The sequence below is a fragment of the Podospora anserina genome, chromosome 2, assembly GCF_000226545.1.
Source record: "Podospora anserina S mat+ genomic DNA chromosome 2, supercontig 2".
NCBI lineage: Eukaryota > Fungi > Ascomycota > Sordariomycetes > Sordariales > Podosporaceae > Podospora > Podospora anserina.
The window spans coordinates 773720-798725 of record NW_001914858.1 but is presented as its reverse complement, the minus strand read 5'-3'; the positions used below and the strand labels follow the sequence as shown (position 1 = coordinate 798725).

Here is a 25006-nt window from a genome sequence, read left to right as displayed (position 1 = left end):
TCTCCCCCGGCGCCACCCTCCTGCAAATCTCCCTCCCCGATGTCTCCCTCTGGTCTGTCGTGCTGAGAGTAGGAGGCAGCATCGACACAACCATCACCGATTCCTGCTCCAACCCAAACCCATCAACCTGCCTCGCCACGCACACCTTGTTGGATATCACCTCGACAGCGTCAAACATCTACCTAGAAAACATCTGGGGCTGGGCAGCCGACCATCCCCTGGATGTGATCCCCAACGTCCCAGCGCAAAACATAGCCGTTGGTCGCGGGTTGACCATCTCCCACACCTCGGGGCCGGTAACCATGATCGGAACGAGCTTCGAACACTGCGTACTGTATCAATACGGCTTCTTCGACACGAGAGATATTCTGGTGATAGGGCAACAGACTGAATCACCTTACTGGCAGGGTCAGGGTACTTCCTTGCGAGCTCCGGGGCCATGGGAGGGAGAGGTAGCATTTCATCATTGTGAGAAACAAGGAAAGGGTGGTGATGACAGGTGCTTCCGCGCCTGGGGAGCGTACCTCGACAACGTGACCGATACAACCATCCACGGGTCGGCAATGTGGGTGTTTTTCAACGGGATGGATGATAACTTGTGGGATGATCCGCAGTGTGAGGGGACGGGTGGGGTTTGTCAGACGAATATGGTTTTTGTCAGGGGGACGATGGAAGGGGTGAGGTGGTTTTCTATGGGGAGTAAAAGTGTGGAGAATATGGTTTATAGGGATGGTGAGCAGATTGGTTTGGTGAGGCAGGGGGATGTTTCTGGCGGTTGGGGGGGTGTATTAGCTGCGTATTTTCTTGATGACGGGGTGGGAGGGGACGGGGGTGGTGGTGATGACTCCGGGGGTGGGAGGGTGATTGTGGGAGGGTTGACACTGGGGGTGGCGGGGGTGTTTGGACTTTGGGCATTGATGTGATTTGAGATGTGAATGGAGGGGTGGAAAATATATGTTGTTTTTGAAGATGACTGGAAAGGAGGTTGATGCAAAGAGGCGATGCCGATGCAGGCTACTTCTGACATACATAAGTGCTATTTCAGTCACATGAATATCAACAAGGCGTGGTGGCAGAGTGGTCTAATGCGCAAGACTAGAAATCTTGTTCCTTCGGGAGCGTCTGTTCGAATCAGGCCCACGTCGGATTACTTTTTCCAACTTTTTTCTGACACCAGACACATACTGTGTCTGCTCTTTGACTTGTAGTCAGCATTTGCACGTTATAATTTGAGACTGTTTTGAGACTGGACGTGGATTTAAGCTCCATGGCCAACACCAACGCCACTACCAGCAACCAACAATCATCCTGCGCTGGCTACAACGGTGTGCCAACGTCTGACTCCGGTTCCTGTGGCTCGGTCCGTGTTAGGGGGCAGATAGGAATCTTGTGTAACAAATGGGACGGACCCTTTCAGATATCTCGAGTTGAAAATCCGAGGTTTGGCGTGGACTTGTCGGCTAGCGACAACCCTCAACCAAAGAGGGACGGTCGTGCAGCCAAGTCAACTTGGCTTCCAGTCACCATATATTTGCTGTAACCAAACCGATATAAAGCTCTCGTCCACGGCGAGCAACATCCAAGATGCAGTGTCGGAAGGTGATGCGATGTCGAACATAACGGCCACCAGCCGACAACGTCGGAATATTCCCGAAGATTGACTTCGAGTTTCCGCCTCTTCCATAATCGCGATCCTGACAAAGACATCTATCTGTCTATCCATACCTAGGCAAACACTCCTCAATCTAACACCGTCTTGCTCCGTGTCGCCAAATCGGTCTCGAACCTCGGTATCCATTCATTCTGCGGGGAAGCTGGTCCTTGCAAAACGCGGGGATGGGGTCCCGCTCCCCCAACCGCCATCCTCCTTCTCCAACAAAGGCGTCCAATCGCAACATCAATAATTTTCCTAGTCACAGCACCTTCCAGGATGTTGAAGCTCCAAGCTTCCACTTCCTCCAGATCTCTGGCACTTCTGCGCACCCCCACCTTTGTAGGGAAGCCGACCATAGCTCCCCTCAGCTCGTCCCCTTCCCTCGAATATGAGAGTCATGGAAACAAGACGGATTTCGGGCGAACCGGCGAACGTCTCCCTAGCCCACCGTCCCGTCCGAACCAGACATACACCAAGTTGGGGTATTTATTAGGGGCCCTCGACAAACGTGTTCCGTGGCGGGCGGTCAACCCGTTCCTCGTTAATAAACCCAGCTGCCCCCTCCCCCCCGGTCAAGTTGCACAACTTCCTCGGATTGCTTCAAGAACATTGCGAGTGGATATCGTGAATCATTTTGGCGTTTATACATATTGGCGTTCGGCTCACCTTCCGTCCTCCTCACCGTTCCTTTAACCGTTCTCCTCCTCCTTTTGTTACTCGAACTCCGACCCATAGCCAACCAGTAACCGCCCAAAATGGTGATCAACTCAAGATGGACGGTTGATATTCCACGCAGCTCCCTACAGAAATGGATCTTTGGCTCAGCAACCGAACCTCTCGCGGATACAAAGTCGTTCATCGACCCCGAGAACCCCGACAGCAACTACATCACCCTCAGTGACTACCGACTCCTCTCGAAGAGGGTGGCCCTGGGCCTGCAAAAGGCCGGCTTGAAGACTGGCGAACGAGTCTTGATCTTCTCGGGCAACAACATTTTCTTCCCCTCGATTTTCCTCGGCGTTCTCATGGCGGGTGGCATCTTCACTGGTGCCAACCCAACCATGGTGACAAGAGAACTCGCCTATCAGCTTCGCGATAGTGGCGCCAGTTACATGTTTGTTGCCGAGGCAGCTCTGAAGACGGGCCTCGAAGCGGCAAAGGAGGCCGGACTGCCCAGAGATCGCGTCTTCATCCTTGGCGGCAACACCCCTGTCGCTCCCGAGTTGATTGCTTCCACGAACCCGAGCCCAGGTGTTCAGGGGAAGGCGGAAGGGGCCCGACACTGGACCGAGCTGCTTGTTGGCAATCGCTCACAGGCTGAGAAGTGGTCGTGGCAGGAGCCTGCTGACCCGGAGAACACTCTCTGCTGCCTCAACTACAGCAGCGGGACGACGGGAGTGCCCAAGGGTGTTATGATCACTCATTACTCCTATGTTGCCAACAGTGTCGGCGTCGTCTACATCAACAACCTGGATCCCCAATTCCAAGAGAAGCAGAAGCGAGCCCGGATGGTCTGCTTCCTTCCACTCTATCACGCATACGGTCAGACATACTTCGTCGCCACCATGCCGTACCTCCGTACCCCAGTATACATCATGCAAGGCTTTGATTTTGTGAAGCTTCTCACGTATATCCAAAAGTTTCGCATCACCACCCTGGCTTGCGTACCCCCAATCGTCATCGCCTTTGCCAAGCACCCTGCGGCCAAGAAGTTCGACCTTTCCAGTATCGAGAGCATAGGATCTGGAGCGGCCCCGTTGGGCCTTGAGGTCGCCAGAGAAGTTGAAAAGATGCTTCCAAATGCCGACTACATCCGCCAGGGATGGGGAATGACCGAGGTCACCTGCACGGCAATGGCCTGGGATCCTAACAGCACCGAGGGTTCCTCCGGTGGTGTGGGTGAGATGAACCCCAACTGTAAGGCAAAGCTCATGTCTCTGGATGGAAAGACAGAAATCACCAAGGCTGGCGAGCGAGGTGAACTCTGGGTGTCGGGTCCCACTCTGATGCGTGGCTATTGGAACAAGCCTGAACAGACTGCCGATACTATCGTGGTCGACGGCGATGGGACTCGTTGGCTCAAGACCGGTGACATCTCGTACGTGGAGAAGTATGAGCCCGGTGGTATCTTCCACATCGTGGACCGCTCCAAGGAGCTGATCAAGGTCAAGGGTAACCAGGTTGCACCAGCAGAGCTGGAGGCTCTTCTTCTTGAGAACCCAGACGTGAATGATGCTGCTGTTGTTGGTGTAACGATCAACGGTGAAGAGCTGCCGCGGGCGTACATTGTGCGGAATCCAACATCGAAGGCTTCGGAGCAGGACGTTGCCAAATGGATGGAGGGCAAGGTTACTCGTTATAAGCGGTTAAAGGGTGGTGTTGTGTTTGTGGCCGAGATTCCAAAGAATCCGGTAAGTGAATCATATCCCACATCGATGAAGATGAATATTGACGATGATTTTAGTCTGGCAAGATTCTCCGCAAGATTCTGCGGGAGCGTGCGGCGAAGGAGGTGGGCGACAGTGCGCCCAAGGCGTCCAAGCTGGCTTGAGCATTTGTCGGGGAATTTGGGATGGAGTTTGGGGGTCAACATTTGTGTAGAACACTTACCTAGCGTTGAACGTGACAAGTTCGAGGTTTCTGTTTCATGTGGACTTACCCTCGTCCCTTCCCAAAAAGTCGGAAACTTGAGTGATGTTATGTGCCTGCCTAGCTTGCGAGGCGGAAGGAGCTCCTGGAATTCCGGATGAGAGGGCGAGGAAGGGCCTACTGAGATTATGAGAAGGCGAGGAAGGAACACACGGGCAGGGCTTATGTGGCCCTGCTTCATGGGAAACCCACACAGCATTTTCACCAATTCCAAGAGCATTGTGCTCACTCTTATACCTTAATATCATTTTGTCGGCATCCTTACCAATTGTATTCGTACAAGGCCGTTAGCTGCCGTCATACACAAACCATGTCGTCGATACAATCCTTCTACCACAAAGACTCGACCCCCTCTAGGTCTTGCAAACCTCACAATCCTGAGAACGAGGCCTTTACGCAGGCCGAGATTGAGGCAGCTCGCCGACCACTTACACAATCCTGGCGACCAAAGGGCGTCTACGAGGAAGTCACTATTGCTGAACTTCAACCTGGACCTGCCAAGGTTCGGTTCAAGGCGAGGATCGTGAACTTTTCTGCCGCCACACATGGAAGAGGAAGAGGTCGCTCTGCGCTCCCAGAGAACTTTCACACGCTGATCGTCAAAGATGACACTGGCGTTGTCCTTGTGAGTACCCTATTCATTAGTACATGGTCAGTTCTAATATACATGACAGCTCAAACTCCTAAGCTCGGGCTCTGACCAGGACTTTCTCAAACTCGGCACCCTCGTAACTGTCTGGACTGGCTTTGTGGCCGATTACTCGGCAGCACACATAGCGTATTCTAATTTTCGAATCCCATTCGTCTCGTTGATGATCTCCATTCATCCCTCTGCAGGGTCAACATCCTGTATCAGATTCCACAACGAAACCAATCCATCGCAAGACACCACCGAGCTTTGCCGTGTGCCTTTGAACTACGATAACTTCATCAATTTATCTCAGGTTCCTGGTCTCATGAGTCTCAAAGCCTACATCAGCAGTGGGTATGATGACAACCAGGACGCCCATATTCTGGTATGCGTCTTCAGTGCCGGTCCATGTTTGACGGTTTGGTCCAAGGACAAGCAGAAAGATCTGGAGTTGATCGAAGTTCGAGTCTTTGACGAGACATGCAACAACTGTGTGCTCAAACTCTGGGAGGACAAGGTGTCCTCGGCCAAATCCTGGGTCGCCAACCAGACCATTCTTCTCATCACCAACCCAATCTTGAAGCACTCTATCAGGAACAATGGGCTGGTGGAACTTGGCATCGGATCGAGTTCTATGGTCGAGGTCGACCCTGACTTTCCGGACGCTGACTGGCTTCGACACATGGCTGCCGCTCGCACGAGAAAAGAAAGCGTCCATATCCCCTTCCCGGTTGACATTTGGGATGTTGACGCTGCTATTCACGGGCCTGGCCGGACGCTCTACACGCTGGCAGACATTGATGAGTATGTCCGCGAAGTACCAGAGGTAGTTTTCACAGGTAAACTCAACCTGTTGATCACGGGGGTGTCGATTGTGGAGCAATGCAGGAAGCGGCAGCTCTGCTGCTTCGAATGGTAGGCTCGCATCTTCACTTACCCTTTTGTGAACTCGTTTCCTACACTTTATTTTACCCCTTGATCACCTCCCCCATCCCTTCCACTCAAGTATACTGACTCCTTTGCTTCTCAGCTGCAACATCCCCCTCTACTCCCACAACGCCAACGCCACCTGCAAAAACTGCCTCAAAACACACGAGCTCTCCCTCAACCCAAAGATCATCGGCTCCTTGACAGACGAGGCCGGCTCCGTGGCAGCAGGGAAACTGATCTGGAGTGATAGAGCATGGACTGAACTCCTATTCGGGAATAACAACACTGCCCCAGCCGAAGCTGTACACACGCAGGCTACGCATGTGTTTTCAGAACTGGCCGACGACTCTCACGCTGATGGAGGTGTCGTCGCTGTCAAGAACGGGGATGACAATGGTGATGTGAGCATTAAAAAGGAGAAAAGCGACAGTGTTGAGATCGAGTACGAAAAGCACTTCCTTGGAGACGACATCTTTGACGACCTGGATGATTTGGACGACCCGTTTGATGATCTCCAGCCGCAGGAGGTGGTGGCAAAGCAGAGTTATGAGTCGTGGAAGGTGCTGACTAGGCTTGATAACGATTCGCTGAGGGACGTGGAGGAGCGGCTGTTGTATTCAAGAGTGATGCTGACGTTTGGGTGGTCGCCGAGGGTGGGGAGGTTGTGTGTGCTGGGTGTGGAGTGGTGAAACATTTGGAACAGCAAGATCTCTGTGGTGCTGACAGGTTGGTAGATAATCTTGTTCAAGGATGGTGGTAATTACCTGACTGTTTATATTTGCTGGCCATTTGCTTTTTACGATTTACTTTGCACGCACATAGGTCTCCACGGCGATAATGGTCACAATGAGGGAAGGGAAATTTCATGTAGAATAGTCATACAATAACCAACACTACCTAGCTAGACAAGCTGCTTGCTATACAAACCCCAAGATGCCAACTCATCGCCTTGTTGCCTGGACCACCCCAGCCATGCCATTCTGTGTCCAACAAGATAGAAAAGGGTGACAGGGTAGGTAATCAAATTAAGACAACGAAAAAAAACCTTTCCTTTCCGTTTTTACTAAAAAGAAAAAGCCTAGAAAAATACATATACACTTTGTTGGTACCCCCCTTCCCTATCCCTTCAACAGAAACAGACCAGTCAGTAGACGATAACCTGCTAAAGACCCCATCAAAAAAAAAAGAAGACCAAACCATCATCATCACCAGTTTTTCTTTTCCCCTTTCTCTCTCTCCTTTACCCCATCCAAATTTACCTTCTCTTCTGCTTCTTGGCCCCCTTCTTATTATCCTCCTCCTCCAACCCACTCTCCCTATCCCTCTTCCTCGCCTTCTTCTCCAGCTCATCCCAATCCTCCCCCTCCTCCTCATCAGACATCTCCGCCTCATCACTAGCCTCGGCAGACGCATTACTGTCAAAGTCCGAGTCCTCCTCGCTCGACTCGCTGGCAACATCCAGCTCCGACTCGCTAATCTCAAACGCCGACTCCTCCTCCTCCTCGTCAGACCCGCCCTCCTCGTCCGAGTCGTTCTGGAGGAAACCCCAGCCGCCGTCCAAAAAGAACTGGTGCGTGTCTGCCGTGACGGTCTTCATGATGACCGACCAGTTGAGGTTCAGGGGACCCTCCGAGTAGGCGATGTTAACGGAGTCCAGAAACTCTTTCACGTCCTCGAGCGACTCAACCGGGATGGTGTTGATGTGCGCTGGCGGTCGAGTAAAGTCCTTAAAGATAAAGACCAGATCAAAGTTCTTGAGACCGTATTGCACACGTTCCAGATGGGCGATTTCAATGTCGTCCAGCGTGATGACCATGAATGGCGGTTCCGTGATCTGGATCAGACACTCGGTCGTGGGCTGGATGTACACGTTACTACGGAAGGGCACGCCATTGAATCCTATCTCGCGGAGCGGCATGTCCACTTCCAATCCCTCGTTCTTGCCCGCTTCGGCTATCTTGTCGGCAAAGCTCTTAAACAGCCTATCGAGCTCGTTGCGACGACGGCGCTCCTCCTGCTCGGCTTCGAATTCGTCCTCGTCACCATACCTATACTTCCGCTTCCTATTGCCGGTTTCGTCAAACTGGATATCGGTGGCTTCACGATAAAACTGCACATCCTTGGTCTTCTTCTTGCCGAAGAGGATGGGGTCCTTGAGGTGGACGTGGATGATGACAATCAACTCGTGCTCGCAGGGCTGGAAAAACAGGTGGCGGACGTTGGAGAAGAGAATGTCGACACGTTGGGTGGTGCTCAATGGTGACTGGTAGCGGAGACCGTTCTGGTGAATCTCTACCTTACCTGGCACACGCTTGCCTTCCATGGCCGGCCGAATGAAGACGTTATCCAAAACAGCGGGGCGGCGGTCTGAAACACAGGTTAGTGGCAGTCACAGTAGTCAAAAGCGAAATCCTCTTACTTCTTATCTCAACCAGCTTGTCCTGCTCGATAACATCCTCCAGGTCCTTCTTCTCCTGCTCCTTCTTGACGGCCTCGCGCTTGAGGTTGGCAATCTGGTTGGCAATGTCGGTATACCGATCACCATCAGTCGAACGGAAGGTCAAGCTTCTGACGAAGTGAGCCGAGGCATCCTCGAATGGCTGATCATCCTTGCGTCCAACACCCTGACCAGGTGACAGGAAGTTGATGCGCAGGAATGACCACTCGCCTTCATCACTCTTGCTGGCATTCTTGATGGTATTGACGTGGAACGGAACGGGTCTGCCCATCACTGGCAGAACGATGGTGGCGTTCTTTTGGTCAATAACAATGCCCATATCCCTGACCTTGGGTGGGAACTGGTTATCGCGCTTGTACGACTCGAAGCGCTTGAACTTCTTCACCTCTACGCCGTTTTGGTCGGCCGTGGACTCGGCATACTTGGCCAAACCCTCGGCCTGCTTCTTTGCTGAAAGCTCCTTTTGATGAGCGCGACGCCTCTTTTCAGCGTCGTCATCCACCGCCGTGTTGCGTTCAGAGCGCAGGCGAGTGCTAGTGATGTTCTTAGTAGCAACAGCACCGACTCGCGAGTCTCTCTTTTCCTTTTTGGGGGTTGGCTGAGCCTCATCCTCGTCTTTGAAGAAGAAAGAGGTAGCATCAACCTCCACGGGAGCCTCGCCTGTGAACACCACTGGCTCTGCAGCGGTGACGCGGACTGTGTCGGTGAGAACCAAGGAGTAAGTCTTGCTATTCTTATCCTGTGGGTTGGGGTTCTGAATGTCGCTGAATCCAGTGGTGATGACAAGTGTCATGCCATCCCGCAGAGTCCTTTGGTTCTTGGCGTTGAGAACCAAAGTGGGGTCCTTGTTCTCAAGACCAATTCCGTAGCCAACATTCTTCAAGAAATGCTTCTCGAGCTCGGGCTTCTTTGATTTGATCAAGCCAAGAGCCTTGGAGTAGACATCCTTGACCACCACCCCGTCCCGGATCCCCTTCAGGATCATGTTGTGAACAGAGAGCAAAAACTTGTAGTTGCTCTCCTGGGACTTGTTGGGGTCCACCATAAAGGTTCTGGCAATCTGCGAGCAGTATGACTTGTATCTCAGGCCCATGGCCGCAATGATGATACCAGGGTGGAGGATCTCGTCGTCTGAGTCCTGCTGCCACTTGAGGTCGAATTTTCCGCCGCTCTGCACAATAGGACCCAAGACCCAGTCAAGCTGTTCTGGGTCAAAATCGCTCGGTAATTTCTGGCGATTGGGAAGCTGGACAGACTTCCAGAAATTCTCGTCCTCCAGTTTGTTGTACACCTTGTCGGCCAAGGCGCTGTGCTTGATCTTCTTGTCTTGGTCGAGGATGTTGGACATTTCGTCGAGGAAGTACGGGGTCAAAAGGGCCACGCAGGCCTTGGATGAGCTACGCATGGCGCGGAGCTCTGCCTCGTCCTTCACAGAGAAGGCAGCGGTGGAGAGTGCCGGAGCGATCTCGACCTGTTCCACATCTTTGCAGTTGTCGGCATAAATCTTCTTCCACTCATCGATGAACGGGCCGCTGGAGGTGTCTTTGGTAAGCACACCGACCTTCTTCTGTAACCATGGCTCGTTAGCTCCGAAAACAGACATACGAACTCACGCGGGTGATGACTCACCCCTGCTGCCTTGATGGCATCTGTGATTTTGATGAAGTGCCTCTCGTTTTCGGCCGCGTCCTTGCCCTTGACAAGCACCTCGACGGGGAACCGGCCGCCCTTGATCTGGTCCAGGTATTTGGCTGTAGGCAGTGTCAGCGCATAAAACAGGTGGCAATCGAGCCGGAGATCAATCAAGCTGACCTTTCTTCTGAGTCGTGAGAATGTAGAGGGTATCAGTAGTTAGGAGCATCAATGTCGTTGGAAACTCGTAGCCGAGGAGCCAAAACTGCAGAGCTTGTTGTCAGACGGCGCAAGCTACAATCCGGGGCAATGTTGATAAACTTACGTGCATGGCATTATTTTTGTAGAGCTCGGGCTCCTCGGTGACCTTGCCCATCAGGATGAGGATGGACGAGGCGCCATTGAACAGCGCGTCGCCGGAGCGCTTGTCGGCCTTCCAGGCGTTGACAAAATGCGAGATGCGCTCCTGGAAGACCTTGGCGTCGATTTTGATGTCGGCCATGATGGGCGACTGCGCTTTCGCGGGGGTTGACGATGGCGATGGCGGCGCAAAAGCCAGTCGGTGGGGTGATGATGCTGGTGGGAAGAGTCGTCGCCCTCGATGGAAAAGTGGTTGTCGGTAGGTATGGAGATGGAGAGGTAGCAGATTGTCTACCGCCGGGCAAAGGAGGTGTGCAGGGTGCAACAACTTAACAAGGCTCGGCGGGCCAAGGCAAAAATTTACAGGGGTGTCGCGTTGCTGGACGTTCACGGACCACCCCGTCGCGTTTTGGCGTGCTTGGTTGCCTAAGTGGTTTTTTAGTGGCCTGAGGCTGCCACTTTTCTGACTGAGCAGTCTGAGGGAATGAAAATCTTGGTCCTTCAATCTTGAGGTCCAACAATGATCCGGGGTTTTGGAAGATGAAACTAGCTGCCGTGAGTTATTCGGTGCCGGGACTCGGGACGGCGAATCGAGTGTTGAAAGGTCGCCGGTGCGGGGTGGATGGCAAGACAAAGCAAAGGCTCGTCGGTGCGAGCAGTGAATTGGTGATTAGTGGACGGTTCTTGCTAGAGAAATACAGCACTGACCACAGATTGGTAGTAGATGGGTCGGCGGGCGTTCACAAACTGTTGCGAGTCTGCTACTTACCTAGGTAGGCACGTCAGGCAAGAACACGTCATTATATTCATTCGATTCAGAACACCCCAATGCCAAATAGAGCCCCGAGAGGAGCCAGGTATCTGTACAGTACAGTTCAAGCAAAACTGATGACAACTCACCACGTCCTTTCCAGGAATCGTGGGGCATAGAGAAATAACAAGAAAACAAGCCAAAAACCCAGTGACCGCCATACGCCGTGTAACCCCAAAGCTATTCCCAAGACACTGCACACTGTTGTCAGACAGAAAACAGAACGACGAGTCCAGCCCCGCCCTATAATGCTCTCATAACTCTACTTTTCTCCCACCGCCCCTGCTGTGGCCCTATGAAGTCGAAGCATGCCCCTGTGGTGCCGATGGCTGGTTCCACGAAAGATATGATGGGTCGCCAAGCTTGCGCGGCTTCCACAAAAAGAACGACAAGATGAAGTAGACGTCAAGAACAAGGCAGATACCGCCAACAATCAGGAAAATGATTCCTGGCCAGATGTTGCGCGATCCCATTGTCGAGACAGTGGTGAGGACGAAAGACTTCCCGCCATTATACTTGGTGGTGTCGAAGTTGGACTCAATCTTGATCTCGTATGTACCAGCAGCCATCACCTCGCTGGTGTTGCTCTTCTGGTACAGTTTGTAAAAGTTGGGCGCGGCAGCCAACATCATCCAGTTTTGGAAAAGCTCGTCGCTCTTGAGATCCGGTACCGGGTTGTTCACCTCATCATAACCAAACTTGTAACGCTCCTCCCAGTTGGGTGGGGGCACAATATCTGAATATTTGTAGCTTGTAAGACCATACAAGTCTTTGATTCCAGGCCAAGCGATGCCCTTGGTCGACATGGGATACTCGACACTGTCCTCTGACGAATTTCGCGGGTTCAACAACAGGGGCGGAGAGAAAGTGTCGTTGAAGATTGAGTTGGCCACCAAACCACAGGGATAAATGATCTTGCCCTCGTGGTTGTGAGTCAGGGGTGCGCAGGTGGAGGCGTTGATGGTGCCGCCATCTACTGCGTCGCCGAGAAGTTGCTTGGCATTGAAAGAATTGACATAACGACGGTGGTTCTGGTAAAAGTTGTTGAGGTGATAGAAGAAGCTGATGGTCGGCTTCAGGTCCTCGGGGATGTTGATTCGGACATAGCAATACTCCCGTTTCGCAGTGTAATTGGCGACCTTGACATCATTGATCGTCTCTCTTTTCCACTGAGACCGGAAGGGATCCAAGTCGGGATTTGTCACCGAGAAATGAGCCTCGATGTTTTCAGCCGGAATCGGTCCAAAGTCATCTGTTGGTGCGTCGGTGATACACTTGGTGTAGTCGATCGAGATGTCGCGGACCTGGAAACATAATTTATAAGCATGTGCCCTACAAGGGCAGTTCATCGGACAGCCAACCCACAGTATGCGCAAGGTATGTAAGATAGGCGCCGAAGCCAAGGTAGATGGCGGCGAGAATGGAGAAGATGGTGACAATAAGTTTCGGTGTCAGCACACACTGCCAGGCGCGCATGCGTTGCTGGCGAAAGGCTGTATTGGGTGGGCGGTTCTTGGGCGCATCCGTCTCGGAGTGGTCATCTGCGGCAGCATCGTCGGAGGCTCCGCGGCGACGTCTCGGAGCCATGGCGGGCGTATTTTTTCCGACGTCGTCGTCGTCGTCGTTGCGGGGTGGCTTGGGGGGTTGTCAAAGGGAGAGGATCTCTGGAAAAGGAGCGTTTCGAAGACACGGAGTCTTCGGTGTCTGCGGCGAGTTCAATGGCCCGTGCTGTGTCTTGGCAGGAGGCTGTGACGGCTCCAGTGCTGACGGAGACAGGCAGAAGGAAATCCATTTTTGGAACAACCCAACGGCGACGACCAGACAAGAGAGAGCGGTCACGCGATCCGGCACGTGGGACAAATATCGAGTGTGATGGGACTGTTCATCACAGGGGAAATCATGAGAAACAGTGGAGATTGAGATACTCTCGGGGTGTCCGATCAGAGGTTCGTAAATTGCTGAATACCACTCTGGGCGGGCGAGAGCCATTGTCTGATTGATACGAATCTCTCTGGTAAGGGACATATCCGTACCGTTGACGACTATCTGGTGTCTATCAAATAGTAGGGATTGGAGGAGCTGCAGGCCTCAGCAATGCCGTCCTAGTACCAATATGAAGTCTTATGGAAGAGTGACAGCCAGACAGTGTTCCTGCGCATGTGCCAGGCCACCGGCAGACAGAGCCCCAAGTCCAACGTCTGAAGTGTTGCCCTGGCTTGTGTGCCCCAAATCCGGACAGAAGCATTCCTTCTTTCACTCCCGGTGCCAAGGGTACGCAGTTGCCACCTGGTGAGCACGCTGCGGCAGATCTGCAAGAGAAGCCGAAGCAGAAGATCGGTCAAGTTCAGCAGCACGTCAGCGGCCAAGGCATGGGCCATATAACGGTCCATGCGCTTTCTAGAATTGTTCGACGCAAATGACTGGCCTGCGCCTAGCGGTATTGTGGAGTCAAAGCGAGAGGGAGGTCCTGGTTGTGAAGGGGGCCTGATGTCCGTTCTCAGCCAGTGACTCTGCTGATAACAGCAAGCTCTCACCATGTCACTCATGTGCCTGGTCACGGCACTCATGACTCTGAGCTGCGAGTATTAGATATCATCTTGCTCTACCTAGTCGTCAACCGCTGCTCCAAAGTGGCGTCTCCCCGGATTTGCGCCGCCTGGTTGCGGGCCTGACTGGGGTCCTTGATGGCTCCAAAGTCTTTCGGTGATGAAATGCAGGGAACACAGGCGTCTCGATACCGCACTGTCGAACTGTAGGGCGGGAACCACCCCACTCGCCAAACGTAAAGCTTCACCTCCATCTCCCCTCCTCGCCTTCCAGTCTCCCCCCCCTTTCCGCCTTCCTGGACTCCCCTTTATTTTATTTTTTCATCTCTGCATCTTGCCATCTCGGCCTCTTCTATACCTGATCCTCCTGCTCAACCCAACCTCCTTGTACTAACTCTCTCCGTTTCTGCTGTCACTATCTCTACTCTACATACCTACAATACACATTACACGACCCTGCCGTTCGTCTCTCCCAATTTCTGCCGCCGTGTGCCGGACTTGTCTGTCCCGGCCTTTATTCCTTGTTCGCCTGCAAGCCGATCGTTAAGCTTCCCTACCACCTCCCTGGCTTAGCTCGGATTGCACCCTCTCTCTCCTGTTCTTTATCATTGAGAAAGCTCCTCGTCGACTGCGGCATCTTTTTCTCCTACAACAACACTACCCCTCTTCGCCAGCTCCCGCTTCTGGATCCCGAACGCCGCAGACTCCCCATAGCCACGCCACCACACATACTCCCACCGTCGGTGGCTTTGTCCAGCCAAACCATATCGACGCCTCCTGTGTCTCTGGCCGAAAAGTAAGTCAAGCCATGCCTTCTCATGTTTCACGGCTTTTGTTGCCCTGTCTCAATTTCTCTTTCGGCGAAACCAGACGGGTTTGAGCTCTGCATGACGAGACCGTTCATACAACAGCAGCTTGCCGGCGCCCTGCACTTCTCCGAGTCGCGCAGCCCATTTTGTCTCTAAATGGCCCTTTTCCTACATCCTCGCATTGCACCGCTTGAGTCGGCCATGTTCTAACCGTGTGCTGCAGCCCCCAGAGAGAAACAGAGTTGGTATCCTGACTCTGTAACCGACATACTCGCCCAGGCCGACCTCAAGTACATCAGGCTCGGCCCCCTTTTTTCGAACCAGATCGTGAAATTCTCCAATCGATAAACCACACCCACTTTCTGAACGTTGTCCAACATGTCCACTGGCTTCAGCAGTCCTTTCGGGGGCAACTCGAACCCATTTGGCAGACTGGAGACCACTGGTATGCAAAGAGTCGCCGAGGAGGACGAAAATGACATGGTGACTTCGCCCACAACGGCGGGCTTTGGCCGCGCTCCAGCCGACCATGGCGCCGGTCTCTTCCGAAGCCCGTTTGGTGCCGATGCGGCATCTGATACACACATGACTGGAGTCAACAGGCCCCATCTTGATCCAACAGGCTACCCAGCCCAGTACAACTTGGGTCGTCGCACTTCGGTATCGGCCGAGTCACTGAAACCCCCTACCGGAGAAGCTTATGACAATTGGACACCTCCTGTGCATCCGAAGACGCCCGAGCAGCTGGAGCGGTTGAAGGAAGCCATCAGCGGCAATTTCCTGTTCAGCCACCTCGATGACGAGCAAACCGCCCAGGTATTGGGGGCTTTGATAGAAAAACCGATCCCATCCAAGGATATCAAGGTGAGTTGGGCGTTCGTGTTGGCCAAAAAGGGCACGACTAATGTGTTTGGCAGGTGATTACCCAAGGAGATACCGGTGACTTCTTTTATATCATCGAAAAGGGTTCTTTCGATATTTACGTCAGCCCCACAGGAAAGGTCGAGCCTGGTTTGGACGGGGCTGGCAGGAAGGTTAGCACCATTGGTGCAGGCGGTTCTTTTGGGGAGCTTGCGCTCATGTACAACGCCCCGCGGGCCGCTACTGTTATTTCCGCCGAGCCCAACTGCACCCTCTGGGCCTTGGACCGTATGACCTTCCGGAGGATCCTGATGGAGTCGACCTTTGCCCGTCGTCGCATGTACGAGGGCTTCCTCGAGGAGGTGCCTTTGCTCTCAAGCCTTACCCCGTATGAGCGCTCCAAGATTGCGGATGCGCTCAAGAGCGAGAAATTCCCGGCCGGTCACACCATTATTCGCGAGGGCGACCCGGGTGACTCCTTTTACTTGCTTGTGGATGGCGAGGCGGTCGCTCTTAGGAGGGGCGACGAGACCGCTGTCAAGCACTACAAGAAGGGCGATTTCTTTGGCGAGCTCGCTCTGCTTAATGACGCACCACGCGCCGCCAGCGTCGTGAGCACCACCGAGGTCAAGGTTGTGTCGCTTGGCAAGTCGGCGTTCCAGCGGTTGCTGGGGCCGGTCGAGAGTATTATGCGGAGAACCAAGTATGTGGGTGTCAAGACTGGGGTGGAGGAGATGGATCCCCTTCAGACGGTTTAAAGGATGATGGAGCATGGAGAGGGATCAGAATAGGGAAAAGAGGTGTAATGGGGCACGGTGTGGGCGCTTGCTTCTCGAGTTTTTTTGGTGGTGAAAAGAACAAATATTGGAGAAGGGAACAAAGTATGGTATTCTTGGTGTGGCTTTGTGGGTTGGGGCTGGAGTTTTGGATTATTATTTTCACTCTGCTGTCTCCCTATTATTATTTTTGGCCTACATTGATTATTCAAGACCAAACACTTTGGCTTGTTATTAGATACCTGAAGGAGTAGCAAACAGGTCATGATAGCAAATGCTATGTTTGCCTAGGGTTATGTACATTGCTCACCCCACCCATATGTATTGTGTGAAATGCATAGTCGTTGACGGACACATAGACAACAAAGTGCTTCTTGTCTTGTGGAATATAGCGCCGTGTCAAGAAGTTTTTCGCACCCCTTTTCACGCCTTTCGACAATTCTTTGGGCAGCACTTTTGGTTTATAACCCGGCCATATTTAAGTATATTAACACTTTCTGTGTGAAGCAACATGTTCTCCCTGATGTATATTCCCAAACTCCAGCATATTTATGACAATATCCCTTCCCATTTTACGTGTCTGTCCCTTACTCTGCCCCCTAAACAACGATCCTCAGCATAGAACCTCCCCTGTTGTGGTAAACTCGTAAAACTCCCAACATTTCGTTACAATTCCCACCTCACACATCTCCCTTGCTTCTTTCACCTGACCTCTTTCTCTCCCCTTCTCGAAATACCGCCTCGTTTCTCGCAGTCTCTTTTGCCAACAACAACAACAATCTCTTACTCCCTCCCGGCAAGAACCCCCAAAACCTCCCTCCTCACCCCCTCGGTCGCCACCTCCGTCTCCAGCACCCTCCCCACCCCCATTTTCCAATTCTCCTCTAGCATCCTCATCTCCGGCCCGACCTCTTCTTGTCTTGTCTTCCTCGCCAGAGTCACAAGATCGATCTCTTGTTTGGTCTGGGCGAGTTCCTTCTCTAGGGCCTTGAGCTCGCCCTCGAGGTGGTAGTTCCCGACTAGCCAGGCGGTTTTTCCGTAGTGTCAAGGAGGGCGAGGTGGGAGCGGCGGGAGGAGATGTAGGCGTGGGAGGTGTAGGCTTTTAAAAGTTCTGACTGGAGGGAGTGGGGGGTGGGGTTGGGGGGTTGGGAGGGGAGGGTGTTGTATCGGGACAGGTCCAGGGCGTTTAGTTTTGGTGGGGGGGAGGTACTGGAGAGGCGGGAGAATTCAGATGTCAGGAGAGGGGTGAGGAATTGGGGGTGGTACGGGGGGGGGAGGAGGGCGTGGTTGGGGTCGTCGGGGTGGAGGGTGCGTTCGCGGGTAATGAGGGTTTGGGCGGCGGTTAGTTGGGTTGATGTGGGGGGGGAGTCGATGTCTGGGAGGTTAGGATGAGAGTTGGATAATAGGGCAGATGGGGGGGGGAGGGGAAGGAAACTTACATGGGAGGGACTCGTGGATGGTGGTTATGGATGGCATTTTGGAGGGCGGGTAGGTGGTTATAGTTGAGAGAGATTGGGAACTTGTGGAGGGCGAAAAGGTTGGTTGTTTTGTTGTTGTTATGATGTATAACTGGTGTGAAGCAGGCGTGGTGATCTTGGTGGTGGTGGTGGTGCTGGACGGTTGAAATTGACGAAATCTCAAAATGAATGCGACTGCGCGATGCGATGCTTTACGACGCGCTGGATCTCACTTTGGAAAAATGCGGTCTCCACTCTACACAGTGAACAGACGCCAGGGTTGGGCTTAGCCTTCTTATCGGAGCTCTTATCTAGTGTCTGCACGACAACTTCAAGCTAAGACAGCACTTGCTGCTCTTTCGGTATGAGATATCCAAGACAGCTTCGGCAGTTAAAGATATAATACTGCAACTGCCTCATCCATCCAAAACATAGAAAAAACTGTTCTGACATTCAAAACTAAACAACAGCTTCCCAAGTGAAATATAATGCCAAACTCCTCAGTTCAGTGCAAACGGCTGCCACCCACCCCGATACTCTTGGCAGCGGGGTGTGCACCGCCCCTTTGTCGAATCGGGCAGTTTCCTGCGACAATGACGACACAAGGCAGTCGCTGCCAAGAAATCACCTCCAGGCCTATCGTTCATGTTGCTTGGTTTCTAATACAGTTGGGTTCAAGTGACCAACAACAGATAACACCGCTTCAACAGTACCTATCTCAAACTTTTTTTCGCTTCTCTCAACTATCATCTAGAATATGCAGTGCAGGTAGCTTCCGCCCTGCAAATCCTCCACCATGGACGCCCACGAAAAACTGCTCGACCCCGCCAACGTCTGGGTTGACTCGGAAAAGGACGGAGCTTATCAACAACAGCCGTTGCTATCACAACCACATCAACAGACCAAAGACGGGGACTCAGAGAACAAGAGATCACTACCGAAAAGAATATACTACCGGTCCATCATCGGGTACCTCACCTCCATCCTCGGCGCCCTCATCCTCGGCTGTGCACTACTTAGATTGTTTGCCGCCGAAGCCCCCGGAAACTGGACATCATGGACAACCTCAACCCCCCACCCCCCACCAACAAACAACAATAACAACAGAAATAACAACACATATCTCCTCGGCGTGGGCAAAGCAGACATCACCGGCCCCGTAGTCGAAATCAACCTCATGGGCTACGCCGACCCAAAACAAGTCGGTTCCGGTCTCCGTCAACGCCTCTACTCCCGCGCCTTCATCGTCGGCAACATCGACAACCCTTCCGACCGGTTGGTTTACTTGGTGCTGGACACCCAATCAGGTGACACCGCCGTTCGCTACGGCATCCTCAACGCTCTCGAGAGCTTGGGGGAGGAATATAAAGTGTACGGTCACCACAACGTTGCTGTTACGGGAACGCACTCCCACGCTGGGCCAGCTGGGTGGTTGAATTACCTCCTCCCACAAATCACAAGCAAAGGGTTTGATCACCAAGGCTACCGAGCCATTGTGGACGGGGCGGTGGAATCCATCAGAAAAGCGCATCAGAGTCTCACGCCGGGGTATCTCAGCGTCGGGACGACAAAGGTTTTTGGCGCGAATATCAACCGGAGTTTGTTTGCTTACCTTGCCAACCCTGAGGAGGAGAGGGTGAGGTATAATATTAGCATCGAAGACGACGGGTCCGTTGAAAAGGATTTGACGCTCTTGAAATTTGAACGTGCCGCTGATGAGAAGGCTTTGGGTGTGCTGACGTGGTTTCCCGTCCATGGGACTTCGTTATTGGGGAACAACACCCTTATTGCGGGGGATAATAAAGGGGTTGCGGCCTATTTGTTTGAAAAGTCGATGAGAGGGGAGAATCCAGATTTTGTGGCTGGTTTCAGCCAGGCGAGTGTGGGTGATACGAGTCCTAATGTTCTGGGCGCGTGGTGCGAGGATGGGTCGGGGGAGATGTGCAGTTTTGAGAATAGCACTTGTCCTGTTGATGGCAAGTCACAGTCTTGTCATGGTCGTGGGCCCGGGTTTCAAACTCCGGACAGCGGAGCTAGTTCCTGTTTCGAGATTGGGAAGAGGCAGTTTGAGCCTGCGAGGAAACTGTTTGACGAGGGGGAGCTCACGCCGGTGAGGGGGGGTTGGGTGAAGGCTTTTCACAAGTTTCACAACATGACCGGGTTTGAGTTTGAGCTGCCGGGTGGGAGGATGGCAAAGACTTGTCCGGCTGCGCTGGGGTATTCTTTTGCGGCGGGGACGAGTGATGGGCCGGGGGCGTTTGATTTTACGCAGCATGATGGGAACGAAAACACCACTTCGCCGGTGTGGAAGGTTGTGTCGAGGTTTTTGAAGGATGCGAACGAGGAGCAGAGGGCGTGTCATGGTGCCAAGCCGATTTTGCTGGATGTGGGGGAGATGGAGAGGCCGTATCCGTGGACGCCGAATGTGGTTGATGTTCAAGTGTTTAGAGTTGGACTGCTTTTTATTATTGTTTCGCCTGGGGAGGCGACGACGATGGCTGGACGGAGATGGAAGGAGGCCGTGAGGACCAGCGATGAGGCGGGAGAGGATGCAGTTGTTGTGTTGGGGGGTCCGGCCAACAGTTATACGCATTATATCACTACGGAAGAGGAGTACGGGATCCAGAGGTATGAAGGGGCTTCGACTCTGTATGGACCGCACACGCTGGCGGCGTATATCAACGTCACGATGGGGCTGTTGGGGTATTTGAATTCGGATTCGCCGGCGCCTCCGCCGCATGATCAGAAGTCTATGGTGTATCCGCCGGATAATACGAACCGGTCGTTGTCGTTTATCCCGTCGGTGGTGATGGACAATGCGCCGCCTTTCAAGTCTTTTGGGGATGTTTTGACGGATGCTGAGAAGGGTACTCCTTATGTGATTGGGGATGTGGTCAAGGTTCGGTTTGTTGGAGCCAATCCGAGGAACAATCTGAAGCTGGGCGGCACGTATGCTGCTGTTGAGAAGTTGGGTAAGGATGGGACGTGGGAAAGGTTCAGAGATGATGGGGACTGGAGTGTGATTTTTGAGTGGGAGAGGACGAGTGAGCTTATGGGTTGGAGTGAGGTGACGATTGGGTGGGATACCGCTCTTGAGGGAGAGGGGGAGGTGGAGAAGGGGACGGCGTATCGGATCAGGTACTTTGGGGATAAGAAGGGGTTGTTGGGAGGCGTGGAAAGCTTCGAGGGTGTGAGTGATTGTTTCAGATTTAAGGCTTGAGGGGGGTTGTAAGTTTTCGTTGTATGATGACGCAAAGTATGGATACGGCATTGATGAGACTGTAGAGTGGCTTGGTTGGAATGATACCCTTGGCGGAGGAAGTTTATTGTTTTCTACGAAACAGCCTGAAATGGGTCTTTTAAGGTTGCTAGCAAATCCTAAAGATTGGTACTCAATGTTCGCCGAAGCTATTACCAGGAATCTACAGCCTGTTTAATGATTTTCTGATGAACGACATGGCATTTCAATGGGTTGAATCCAATGTCATGGGTTCTGGTGACCTGATGTAATGACTGTGCTGTGTAGGTTAAGCAACCCATTGTATAATATATATCTCCAGAATTATGCACGTAGGGTTGTTTGTGAAGCACATAGCATCCCAGAAAAAAAGAAGAGTCTTCATAGCTGAATCAAAAACAAAGAGTCACCTTACTGAGGTGAAGGCAAAATGATGTGTCCCCTCGACCGGAATCGAGCCGGTGACCTTTCGGTATCGATAAATTGCATTTACAGCCGAACGTGATAGCCAACTACACCACAAGGGGATTTTATTGAGTTGTTGTGGATCTGGTGGAGGATTAGGGCTTTTCAACAATTCCCGACGTGAATTTGTTATCGAATGTGGGTTTTGTGGACACATATCCGAGTGTGCTGGAGATGCGAGACTTGGCGGAACGGGGCAGCCAGCAGTTACAGTTCGGTAACAACAATTATTTATTCCGTACCTACTCAAGTTGTAATTTGATTTTGGTGGACAAAAAGTTGGTGCAAGGGAAATGACATATCTTCGGACTTGAATAATGTGATAATATTGAGGTGGGATATCAATAGGCAAGGAGTGTCTGGATCGGAAGTGACTTTGAGTAAAGTGATGGCATCACCCAGCCGTGCAAGACTCTCACATATTGCTGAGAGCATCAAGACTGTATAATCCCACTAGAATCCTTCTATCGCTGTTAGCTAATGCTCGAATTCTATTCTTAGCAGACACTTGTTCCTCCTTGGAATATTCGGCTACCTACATACATAGGCAGTCGTCATGTCGAATATCGCAAGTTTCCACTCCCAACGGCCCAACGGTCCGAACAAGGTATCACATCCACGTGGTGAACACGCAAGCTATGATGCTCGCGCAACAATCAACGTCCTCAAATCATCGGAGCTTACCCCGTCAGTGCCCAGCGGTATGTGCAGTAGGTAGAATGCCAACTTCGAGTTTGAGTCCAACGGTTGTCACGGCACGAGCCGTCTGACAAGTGACATGAACCGTGACATCATACCCTGTGTGGGGCCGCTTCGGTTGCCCAAAAAGTCCAAGAAACGAGAGCTGATTGGTGCGCATTTGGTTGCACTGAAGGCTCGCCTGAAAGAGAAGGGTGTTTAGGGCAACCAATGAGATTCTCAGCGCATTACCACAGCGGACGCCACTGACGATGTTGGGTGGTTCAAGGGTCCAAAGGGGCTCGTCATGGTTGACTTTTTGCTTGTTTTGTGTTCTTTTGTTTGGCAAGAGGTTGATGTCATCCCTGTCTTTGGAAAGTTGGATTAAGCTGTGGATAGGATCGAGATCTGAATGCATCAAGGGTCCAAGGGTCTGAATCAAGTATGGGAGATCACATTGAAAGAAAGCTGTGACGTGGGAGGGAGAGGGAAGGGCCGATGAGATGGTGTATATATTTTGCTTGATCTGACCTCGAGACACAGGTCTTAATCTCTTGACTATCATCAGCATCTACACAGAAGCAAAACAAACAAACAAGCATTCTCAAGAGTTCAATTTGAACATCAACTGCAAACCAAACACTACCTACTTTAACTAATACCAACCACAACACCAAACCCAAACCATCAAAATGTTCGGTCGCCGTCACCACGCCGCTCCTGTAGTCACTACTACCGCTCCCCGCCGTCGCAGAGGTCTCTTCGGCGGCCCTCGTCGCACTCATCACACCACCGCCGCTCCCATGACTACCTCTACCCGTCGCCGAGGCGGTCTCTTTGGCGGAAAGCGCAGACATCATGCCACTACCACCCATCACCACCACCACACCACCGTCGCCCCTGTCCATCACCAGCAGAGGCGGCCCTCCATCGGTGACAAGATCAGTGGTGCCTTCCTGAAGTTGAAGGGAACTCTCACTGGAAGACCCGGCCAGAAGGCTGCGGGCACGAGGAGGATGCATGGCACTGATGGCCGGGGAAGCAGGAGGAGATTTTACTAAATGCATATGAATGATGGGATATGATAATGGATGTGATGGGCGCATGATGGGGATGATGGAGATACCCTGTAACAATATTGTAACTTTTGTCTGCGATTTGGGGGATAGAACGCTTGTTTCATTTTGGCTTTTAGGAATGAGTTATGAAGCATGAATTTACTACTACGTTTACAACAACAAATCAAAACTTCTCTCAAATCCACGTTGAAATATGCAACACGTCTGTGACTGAGCGCCTGCTGTGAGCGCCAGCTCCCTTGTTAATTGATTCTGATGCCTCTACTACTACTACTACTACTACTGCTGCTGCTGCTGCTGCTGCTGCTCTGGTTATTACCGACCGACCTCTCCAGGGTTCTGAGTCCGATACATTATGATCCTTATGTCGAGTTAAAGTGAAACTGGAGAGAATCGTTAAGAAGTAGAGGCTTGCGAGATAGCTGAGTCCTCTGGACAGAAGGAGTGGACAGCGGAGGACATCGACTACTAGGTGGCTCTCACAGTCCAACCAACCTTCTCTGTAGGTGCCCAACTACCATCAACCTGAGGGACGTATAGCATCCTCAGTCTCCCAGAGCCGCTTTCCCCTCCTTTAGGCTAACCGCTCCGTGACACGATAAAGAGGCGAAAGAAAGTTGTCATCAGCGAGGTGTGGAGGTTCCTGGGCGGTGGCCAAGTAATTGTCCGACTCTAGATACTTGAGGTTCAACCAAAGTTTTAGCTCTAGAACCACTCTAGATACCTATCCACGAACATTTTAAAAGAAGGAGCTGTTTCTTTTGGAACAATCTCACTGGTTTTCACAATACCAGATCCATCAGGGAGACGTAAAGCGAGGGGAATAGAAGTCAAAATCGTTGAGCTAAATAGAATCGGGCAGTTAGGAATCAGGCTTATCTCATTCCTACGAGCGAGAAGGGAGGATACACATTCATGTCTGATCTGTTACTACTATTATAAGATAATCCACCACACGTACGAGCTCAGTATAGGTTCAGAGTCCAGGTCAGGTATGTACATTAGTTCAAGTTTGAGAAGGCGCAGAGTTGGCTTTTGTGGCGACTAAAGAGTGTTTTCCTGATGAAATAAATCTTTTGTTCGAATCTCTATATCTGGGCTTACGCCCAGGTCAAAGGGTACCTTGGAATACTTCTTGGTAGGTGAGTTATTCATCATCTCAGGACCACCATGGCGCATACACCACCAACACCATACCCATTCTTCGCCATATCATAACTACAAACCCAGCGTCTTTTATGACGCGTGAGCTGTCCTGTAACTTTTAATTGCCAGTGTTGTTATTGAAGATATGCCTGACACATGGAGTGTGCTCACATCTGCTACATAGGCTCTGATACCCTTATTTGGAGGTTTTGGAAGAGATGAAGACACATTTAACTGACATTTATTTCTCACACCTACCTACCTATCTTAGTCCTATCATGTTTGTGGCCGTGTAAAAGATAGCAGTGTCCTATCTCCTCCAAGGGGTAATCTGCGCGAATACGATACTGGCAGTCCAACTCAATGATTTGTCTGCAATTTTTGTCTTGAGAACTTCCGCTTGATTAGTTCAGGTAGGTATGCTTTTTGGTACTTGGATTCCCTCTTACGTGCTGATGTCAATAGATAGACTCTCTATCATCTCTTACATCACGTTGACATGGCCGGTCTGGTGAAGTTTGCTCACCACCAGCACCTGACAAAAACCATCAGCACCCCATCCCCAACCAACAAAAGCCACCAAACCGCCAAGCCTCCCCCTTCCCAAGCATCATCTCACACCTCCCCACGTCCCTGTCTCCGGGTCCCCGAGATGCAAAGGCAAAAAGTAAGATCGATTCGATGCCGATGTGCATGTGTGTGTGCCTCTCACGTATGTAATGATTATGCCTATCCCTTCTTGGCTCGCCACCACCACACACACACACACACACACACACACACACACACACACACACACACACACACACACAAGACAAGCAGCTCA

At 52.0% G+C, this 25006-nt stretch overlaps 9 protein-coding genes across 9 annotated transcripts, besides 2 other annotated features; 6 read left to right on the top strand and 3 right to left on the bottom strand.

Annotated features, from left to right (window-relative positions):
- Positions 1-2: 2 nt before the first annotated feature.
- Positions 3-923, top strand: PODANS_2_1970 (uncharacterized protein; the record flags this gene model as incomplete). Its single annotated transcript, XM_001910909.1, has 1 exon — positions 3-923. A coding segment is annotated over one exon (921 nt), but the record flags the coding sequence as incomplete, so codon positions are not given.
- Positions 924-1063: 140 nt separating this feature from the next.
- Positions 1064-1145, top strand: a tRNA (tRNA-Ser).
- Positions 1146-2409: 1264 nt separating this feature from the next.
- PODANS_2_1960 (uncharacterized protein) lies at positions 2410-4205 on the top strand (the record flags this gene model as incomplete). Its single annotated transcript, XM_001910908.1, has 2 exons — positions 2410-4065; positions 4119-4205. 2 exons carry the CDS (start codon positions 2410-2412, stop codon positions 4203-4205), a joined length of 1743 nt encoding a protein of 580 aa, XP_001910943.1.
- Positions 4206-5115: 910 nt separating this feature from the next.
- PODANS_2_1950 (uncharacterized protein) lies at positions 5116-5853 on the top strand (the record flags this gene model as incomplete). The annotated part of the gene is made up of 1 exon (XM_001910907.1): positions 5116-5853. One exon carries the CDS (start codon positions 5116-5118, stop codon positions 5851-5853), a length of 738 nt encoding a protein of 245 aa, XP_001910942.1.
- Positions 5854-7119: 1266 nt separating this feature from the next.
- Positions 7120-10456, bottom strand: PODANS_2_1940 (uncharacterized protein; the record flags this gene model as incomplete). Its single annotated transcript, XM_001910906.1, has 5 exons — positions 7120-8231; positions 8284-9889; positions 9928-10073; positions 10135-10198; positions 10253-10456. The coding sequence occupies 5 exons, from the start codon at positions 10454-10456 to the stop codon at positions 7120-7122; spliced, it is 3132 nt and encodes a 1043-aa protein (XP_001910941.1).
- Positions 10457-11418: 962 nt separating this feature from the next.
- Positions 11419-12712, bottom strand: PODANS_2_1930 (uncharacterized protein; the record flags this gene model as incomplete). The annotated part of the gene is made up of 2 exons (XM_001910905.1): positions 11419-12429; positions 12491-12712. The coding sequence occupies 2 exons, from the start codon at positions 12710-12712 to the stop codon at positions 11419-11421; spliced, it is 1233 nt and encodes a 410-aa protein (XP_001910940.1).
- A 2146-nt stretch (positions 12713-14858) lies between these two features.
- On the top strand, positions 14859-16099 carry PODANS_2_1920 (uncharacterized protein; the record flags this gene model as incomplete). Its single annotated transcript, XM_001910904.1, has 2 exons — positions 14859-15344; positions 15398-16099. The coding sequence occupies 2 exons, from the start codon at positions 14859-14861 to the stop codon at positions 16097-16099; spliced, it is 1188 nt and encodes a 395-aa protein (XP_001910939.1).
- Positions 16100-17136: 1037 nt separating this feature from the next.
- PODANS_2_1910 (uncharacterized protein) lies at positions 17137-17580 on the bottom strand (the record flags this gene model as incomplete). Its single annotated transcript, XM_001910903.1, has 1 exon — positions 17137-17580. A coding segment is annotated over one exon (444 nt), but the record flags the coding sequence as incomplete, so codon positions are not given.
- A 790-nt stretch (positions 17581-18370) lies between these two features.
- On the top strand, positions 18371-20794 carry PODANS_2_1900 (uncharacterized protein; the record flags this gene model as incomplete). The annotated part of the gene is made up of 1 exon (XM_001910902.1): positions 18371-20794. The coding sequence occupies one exon, from the start codon at positions 18371-18373 to the stop codon at positions 20792-20794; it is 2424 nt and encodes an 807-aa protein (XP_001910937.1).
- A 456-nt stretch (positions 20795-21250) lies between these two features.
- Positions 21251-21339, bottom strand: a tRNA (tRNA-Tyr).
- A 1308-nt stretch (positions 21340-22647) lies between these two features.
- On the top strand, positions 22648-23016 carry PODANS_2_1890 (uncharacterized protein; the record flags this gene model as incomplete). The annotated part of the gene is made up of 1 exon (XM_001910901.1): positions 22648-23016. One exon carries the CDS (start codon positions 22648-22650, stop codon positions 23014-23016), a length of 369 nt encoding a protein of 122 aa, XP_001910936.1.
- Between the last annotated feature and the right edge of the window lie 1990 nt (positions 23017-25006).